The sequence below is a fragment of the Pongo pygmaeus genome, chromosome 7, assembly GCF_028885625.2.
Source record: "Pongo pygmaeus isolate AG05252 chromosome 7, NHGRI_mPonPyg2-v2.0_pri, whole genome shotgun sequence".
Taxonomy (NCBI): domain Eukaryota; kingdom Metazoa; phylum Chordata; class Mammalia; order Primates; family Hominidae; genus Pongo; species Pongo pygmaeus.
The window spans coordinates 28681540-28689908 of NC_072380.2; the positions used below are offsets into that span (position 1 = coordinate 28681540).

Genomic DNA, 8369 nt, shown 5'->3' on the forward strand with positions numbered 1-8369 from the left:
TAGTTTCTGTCCTTTTGCAGAGAATGGAACCTTAATTCTGATTGGATTATTTCTTCTCTTGTGTTGGCCATGTCAATAATTCTACAGTGTTAACGAAGTTAAGCAATCAAAAGTTGGTTATTACCTTCTCATGGTTGGTTTCCTAATAATTGCCCTTACTGAGGCATTTTTATGAAAATTATTAGTGTTATCATATTTTCTAGTGTGTTCTGTTACCCACTTCAAAATAAACTCTCATGACAGGTACACACCCTGCAGTTACAGAGGAATGGAGGAGAGACTACCTCATGGCAGCATGTCACGACTAACAGACCACTCCAGGCATAGTAGTTCTCATCGGCTCAATGAACAGTCACGACATAGCAGCATCAGAGATCTCAGTAATAATCCCATGACTCACATCACACATGGCACCAGCATGAATCGGGTTATTGAAGAAGATGGAACCAGTGCTTAATTTGTCTTGTCTAAGGTGGAAACCTTGTGCTGTTTAAAAAGCAGGTTTTATTCTTTGCCTTTTGCATGACTGATAGCTGTTACTCACTGTTAACATGCTTTCAGTCAAGTACAGATTGTGTCCCCTGGAAAGGTAAATGTTTGCTTTTTATATTGCATCAAACTTGGAACATCAAGGCATCCAAAACACTAAGAATTCTATCATCACAAAAATAATTCGTCTTTCTAGGTTATGAAGAGAGAATTATTTGTCTGGTAAGCATTTTTATAAACCCACTCATTTTATATTTAGAAAAATCCTAAATGTGTGGTGACTGCTTTGTAGTGAACTTTCATATACTATAAACTAGTTGTGAGATAACATTCTGGTAGCTCAGTTAATAAGACAATTTCAGAATTAAAGAAATTTTCTATGCAAGGTTTACTTCTCAGATGAATAGTAGGACTTTGTAGTTTTATTTCCACTAAGTGAAAAAAGAACTGTGTTTTTAAACGGTAGGAGAATTTAATAAATCAGCAAGGGTATTTTAGCTAATAGAATAAAAGTGCAACAGAAGAATTTGATTAGTCTATGAAAGGTTCTCTTAAAATTCTGTCGAAATAATCTTCATCCAGAGATATTCAGGGTTTGGATTAGCAGTGGAATAAAGAGATGGGCATTCTTTCCCCTGTAATTGTGCTGTTTTTATAACTTTTGTAAATATTACTTTTACTGGCTGTGTTTTTATAACTTACCCATATGCATGATGGAAAAATTTTAATTTGTAGCCATCTTTTCCCATGTAATAATATTGATTCATAGAGAACTTAATGTTCAAAATTTGCTTTGTGGAAGCATGTAATAAGATAAACATCATACATTATAAGGTAACCACAATTACAAAATGGCAAAACATTTTCTCTGTATTCATTGTTGTATTTTTCTACAGTGAGATGTGATCTTGCCAAAGCCACCAGACCTTGGCTTCCAGGCCCTCCTATAGTGAGTTGATTGTCTGCACTTGCCTTGCCCAACAGCCAGTAGGCTACAGCTTTTGCCCCACACCCTTATTTTCAGATTCTGGATCATTCTTGTTTACAACTGAAATATATATAACCTCAGTCCAAAGTGGTGATTGATTTGAGTATTTGAAAATCATTGTAGCTAAATGAAGCATGATTAGTAGTCTTACTATGAATATCATTTAATCTTAAAAAAAATCAAGTAAAAATGTTTATCTGGTAATGTTTAAATAATTTACAATATAAACTGTAAACCTTACTAGGCATGAAATCAATCAGAAGAGAAAGAAAAATGCTGGAACATGCTTGATGTATTATGTAAAAAGCATATTTAAACAAGGGTCCTCAACCCTGACTGCAGATAAGAATCACTTGGGTTACTTCAGATGCCTAACATCTTCCTCTCATACAAATAAGAATTGGTAGCTTTCTTAAAAAATAAAAAAAAGCATTCCAGGTGATTCTGATCTGCAGCCTGGCTTGAAACTCACTACTTTAACTTGCCCCTGATGATCTGATGGCATCATATATCACAAGAACATCCACATGGATTCAGTCTTTTGCTTTTATATCATTATCTAATATTCAGTTGTTCCGCACCTGATGCCAAATTCTGGGCTCCACTCGTAGAGAGACTTACTCAGTAAGGCCAAAGGGATAGGACTTTAAAATCTGTAGTTATAAAAATACCACAGGTGATTCTTATGCAGGTAATCCAAGAATCATACTTTGAAGAATTATTCTACCACAGGTGATTCTTGTGCAGGTAATCCAAGAATCATACTTTGAAGAATTATTCTAGACTCTGAAGAGGCCTGGCTCTGCCTTATGCTATTATAGTTTATGACCGTTAACAGTTTAACTCCCTGAGCCTCAGTTCCCTTGTTTGTAAATGAAGATAGAAGATAAATACCTACTCTACCTACCTCACAAAGCTGTCAAATTAAGATCAAGTGAAAGCTCTTTGAAAACTGTAAAGCATTATGAATGATAAGGGATTAGGTTATTGTGGATTTAAGAGGTGTGAGGACTGCTATAGTAACATTCCTTGACATGTGTTGAATTCATGTATACTTTCTTTCTCACCCTTTAAAACAAAAACTGCCAAGAAATTAGGTGTTGAAAAAGAATCTTCTCATCAGGCAGCAATGTCAGTTTTCTGATAGTAATAATTTGTCTATTATGTTATATATTTCAAAGTACATATATGATAATATGACTTATTCTTCATGAGAGATATTTGAATATTTGGCCCCAAATGTTTTTCATTTTTCTCCGTGTTCATTGCCTTTCTCCTTGGAACTGGAGTTAATGCTCAAAGCAGGCAGGTCTGAATTCCCTCATAACTGACAATTAGTAAACATTTTCTCTGAAAGCCAAACATATAACAACTTATTTATCAATAATTCATGAAGCTTTTGTCTGAGAATCTCTCCTGCAAACAGCATGAGAGAACTAAAACAAACATTCACAAACAAAAATAAGTTAAAATAGAAGGTACCAGTTTGAGCTCGAAGATGTTGTCATCCATTGCCATCTGCATTATATTATCAACTGCCAAAATGTTAATTGGTTTTCTTTTACAAGTGGGCCAAGTATAGACAGTTAAGTGAACATCACTATGAAAATCTTAACTTGGTGCTTCTAGATTTTTAGATAATCATTTGTATTTTCTCTATTAAATTAATTGTTGGTATGTATGGGAATACTATATTGACTTTTCAGTTACTTTCAGTAAGTATCTTAATTTTTCTCCCACAAAATTTATGTAATATTATTAATCCATGATTTTAAATAACAGTATTTAGTTTGGGCAGCAGTTTTAAGTCTCAACTAGCTTAAACCAATCTGAATAAGTCTGGACAGTTTTCCTACCATATGTTTAACTTTGATTGGCATATGATAATGTTTAGTGTTTTCTTTTTTCAGTTGACAACTGAGAAAATAATAGTTCTCTCTAAAATGTTAATATATTATCAAAAGATTTTCAAAAAGTACTTTGATTTGAGCAACATTGTTTTATTCAATAATTAGACAAAAGATCTAAGATAATATTAAACTCAAAACTGTTTGTTTCAAAGAACAATTGGTTAATAGCTGGCACAGGGATTCATACACAGTTTTTCAATAAATATTTAAATGAACAATTAATGTCACACAACTTGCTTTTACCCTAGTACTGAGTCTCACATCAAAGAAATTTGAAAGATCTATAACCTATGTGAAACGAAGTCTCTGCTTTACCAGAATAATATATGGCAGGTAATAAATATGTAAAGTACACCAAATGAAACATATTTTGCATAGATAACAGTCCATATCACTATTATAATTAAAGAAATATATGTACAGACATGTACCAATCCTTTTAATTAATTTTAGAAGATGAACAGTGATTCTTAGAAGTGAGTAATTAGACTCCTTTTAGTCTTATGCTATTAGATCTTTGTGGACCAGCTGGGTAAATGAATCTTCAAATCAACCTTTCTTTTTCTGCTGCTCTTAGAGCAGATTTATAAAAATTCTAAGAATGTCTTAAAATTAGAAAAATTTACTACATTTTAACCTACCTCATCAGTTTCTTTGTGATAATAGCTGAAAATAACTCAAATTGTACCCATCTTAGTTTAGGCTGTATCTCTGTGAAATGAAAGGAACCACTTAATTTTTTAATATAAATTAGTGAATCATTTGCTGGAGCTTAGAAAATATTAACATACCAAAATTTCATTATGATGATATTTATATTGCTTTTTGACATGCCAAAGGTACATTTACATATTACCATATTTGGATGACTTACATAGTCTAGTGTAATGAAAATTCCCCTGTGATTGGAATTTTAAGACTCATGATGTCAACTGGGCTGGTCATTTAATTTCTCTGAGTCTTTGTTCCTTCAGTGTAAAATGTAGATAAGGTAATTTTTGGTTTTAGCCTCCCTCACTGGATATTGTAAGGATCAAATGAAATAATATTTATTATAATGCTCTGTAACCCATAAATTATTCTACTTAAAAAAAATGTTTTTAGAGACAGGTTCTTGCTCTGTCACACAGGCTGGAGAGCAGTGGCATAATCATAGTTCATTGTAACCTTGAACTCCTAGGCTCAAGCAGTCCTCCAGCTTCAGCCTCCCAAGTAGCTAAGACTGTAGGCATGCACCACTACACCTGGCTAATTTTAATTTTTTTTTTTCTTTTTTTGAGATGGACTCTGGCTTTGTTGCCCAGGCTGGAGTGCAATGGCACAATCTCAGCTCACTGCAACCTCCACCTCCTGGGTTCAAGTGATTCCCCTGCCTCAGCCTCCCGAGTAACTGGGACTACAGGTGCACGCCACCACGCCCAGCTAGTTTTTGTATTTTTAGTAGAGATGGAGTTTTGCCACGTTGGCCAGGAGTTTTGCCATGTTGGTCTCAAACTCCTGACCTCAAGTGATCTGCCCACCTCGGCCTCCCAAAGTGCTAGGATTACAGGCACGAGTCACTGCACCCGGCTTAATATTAAGTTTTTAAATTTTTTGTAGAGATGGGTCTCACCATGTTGACCAGGCTGGTCTTGAACTCCTGGCCTCCTAAAGCACTGGGATTACAAGCATGAGCCACCATGCCTGATCCATAAATTGTTCTACTGATACCATTTGGTTTTGTTAGAATTTGGGGGGGCTGTAGAAAACAAGGTTACAGTCTTCATTAGTATTTCTTTTTAGCAGTAACAACAAAATAGGCAATTAGACCAGTATTCATTTGGTACAGTCTTTAAATCGGTCATCCAATTAACCTTTAAAAAGTAGGTTATGCTCTTAAATTGTATTGGCTCTTAAATATGTGTTATACCAGAGTATGCACTCAAATTTTATGTAGTTGAATTTGTAGAACAAATTTGGGGATATTCATTTTATTTTTCCTTTTATATGAAATTGTATAAGTACATTAGCTTGACTTAAATTATAAAAAAATATATATGAAGAAGAATGTAGACCCTATAATGTTTTTTGTCTTTGACTTTTTGGCTTTTATGTACCTCATTCTTTCTGATTGAGAACAAGTTTTGAAAAAGTGATTCACTTGTTGGTTTTCATCATGGCAAAACTTTAAGTCATCACACTATGAGAATTGTTTGTACACATTTATAATTTTTTTAAAGTGTGTAAAGTAAGGATTTTTCCTCCATTCTTCACTCACAAAGGATAGCATTTTTATGGAACCTAGATTTACAAAGGAACTCGTGATTCTTTTAAATGCTTTTATGTTGTTTTACAACTGATTAAGAAAAAGTGTTTACATTTAATTCAGCTGTATTTCCTAGTAGCTGTATAATCTTACACATTATTCTTATGTAATTTTGACCTATTTTATATGAAAATAATTGTATTGGCATCTCTTCATAATTTAATTCTCTTCTCTCCTTTTTTTGTTCCAATTAGATGAATTTGGGAAAGGAGTAGGAAGACTAGGTATCACATGCCTTCCGTCTGATTGTAATCAGTCTCCTGGGTTTTTTACTAATTTAATCTTAATCCTGTGCTTCTTTAGTCATCAAATTGATAGAGGATTACAATTTTCTCTCAGGATCCAAGTCTTCTAAGAATGAAAATGTTAAAGTCCACCCAGAACCAGCCATCCATCCTTGTAGACATTTCTATTTGGTTGATTTATAAAGATTTAATATGAGTTAAACATGTTTCTTATTCTGTGATCTCTAATTAGAAAGTAAAATTCTGTTGCCATAAATATAAAAGAAAGTAAAGTTTTCACTTATATTTTAGTCTAACACCAAACCACTATGTTACTTACTTCCTGTAAGACACAGTAGTTCAATCTGTTGAAATGCATTGAAGGATAATTTCCTTCAGATTACTTTTTAAATCACCATCTGCCTCAGGAAATCTATTATGTTCTTTCTTGAATATTTTTGTTGGTGTGAAAGCGTTGCTTATACTTTATGCTCGTTTTATTGGTCACTGTCACCAGTTTTTCCCGATAGAGATTAAAAATGTTTTTTACCTTGAAATAATTCAGATTGTGAAGATTCACTGTTTCATTATTTTGCTAATTACCATTAACTAGTAAAGTTAGTTTTTAAAGATTTTTTAAGGTTGATGTTTTATCATATTTCCTGGAGTATGATGGATTACTTTATTATTATTGTAGCTTTAAGGTTTTTTGTTGTATAAGTCAGCTTGTTTGTATATGCTAAATTGCAGATATTTCTTTGTGTTGTGCTTATTGGGTTTTTTTTTTTTAACTTAGAGCTTAATAATTTCTATTTTCTATCCTGGAGTCTAAAATTAAACAAAGAAATCTATTTTCTAAATTGGCAGGATTTTTTTTAATGATTACTAAAAATGCATTATTTTATTTTTAAAAATATAGTAGGATTTTGAGTCAGGAAACTTGACTTCTACTCTTGCCTCTTTTTTGCAGTTAGCTGTGTAACTTTGGATAAGGCATTTTACCTCGTGGTGCTTCCATTTTCTCATTCTCTAGGGAACAAGAGAATTAGTTTAGGTAACGTCTAAAATTCCACCCAGCTCTCATTTGGTTCTCATTTGACCATTTTATAATCATTATTTTGGTCTCATTTTTATTCTTGTTATTCATCCCATGAACTAGATCAACTTATATTATTTTACTAGATCAACCTGTATTATTAATGTCATTTACATGTAAATTGGTGGGATTCAGATATTTTATCAACTTTGTTTTTCCATTAGTGATTTTAAGTAATTTTAAAGAAGGAAAATTATATTACAGATAATAAAAGTGAAAGAAAGTTATAAATATTGGACATGGCTTTTTTAAATGGGAAAGTCTTCTTAAGCACCAATATAAGCACCTTAAATTGATATATAGAGAAGAATGACATAACATTTTGTGGTCTTTGTTCTCTTAAATATGAATATAGCTAGTTAGCCTAAGATTTACACAAAATGTATTCAAGATCAAATTAGTGAACAAAGCAATGGTTTGTATGGCTAATTTAAAAGCTATTCAGTTTACCAATATTAAAATAATTATAAAATGTAAAAGAAATTTCAGAGGAGTTGATTGAAAATTTTTTGTTCAGTAATTATTCTGAAGCTGCATTCTTAGGTTTATTACATAAATATAGTTGCCAGATTGCCATGGGCAAGTGAATGTCTTCATTTGAAATATTGTTAGAGATCAATGTGACTTGTTATTTTTAATTTTTTTCTGGCTATACAGAAAATGTTTCTGGAAAGGTTCCTTAATTGTCATCTGATAGAATGTAGAGATCGAGGCCAGATGCAGTGGCTCACGCCTGTAACCCAGCACTTTGGGAGGCTGAGGTGGGCGGATCACCTGAGGTCAGGGGTTCGAGACGAGCCTGGTCAACATGGCAAATCCCCTTCTGTACTAAAAATAGGAAAATTAGCTGGGCGCAGTGGCTCATGCCTGTAATCCCAACACTTTAGCAGGCCGAGGCGGGCGGATCACGAGGTCAGGAGATCAAGACCATCCTGGCTAACATGGTGAAATCCCATCTCTACTAAAAACACAAAAAAATTAGCCGGGCATGGTGGCAGGTGCCTGTAGTCCCAGCTACTTGGGAGGCTGAGGCAGGAGAATGGTGTGAACCCAGGAGGCGGAGCTTGCAGTGAGCCAAGATCACACCACTGCACTCCAGCCTGGGCAACGGAGCGAGACTCCATCTCAGAAAAAAAAAGTAGAGACTGCATTAGTTCCATATCTCGGCAGAGTTCTCTGGTAGATTAAGTGTTCTCTGTGCACTAGGCCAAGGAAGTTCCTGTTAACTTTGAAGATCATTGTGTTTGCTCTGATTGTCTACATTAGCTCATATCAATCTTTTGAACACTGGTTCAAATCTGGGTGTTGGGTTAGGATCTGATGAGTAGAGAATAGTGGAATGTTGATATAGGAAGGT

The 8369-nt window shown here is 33.8% G+C and overlaps 1 protein-coding gene across 4 annotated transcripts in view; it reads left to right on the forward strand.

The window, feature by feature from the left end:
- FZD3 (frizzled class receptor 3) overlaps window positions 1-6204 on the forward strand; it is a 74778-nt gene extending 68574 nt beyond the window's left edge. For all 4 annotated transcript variants that reach the window (XM_054499027.2, XM_054499026.2, XM_063668601.1 and 1 more), the window contains one exon: window positions 244-6204. In XM_054499027.2, coding sequence (XP_054355002.1) covers window positions 244-457 — 214 coding nt within the window. In that variant the 3' untranslated portion in view covers window positions 458-6204. The remainder of the gene's footprint in view (window positions 1-243) is intronic.
- The last annotated feature ends 2165 nt before the right edge of the window (window positions 6205-8369 follow it).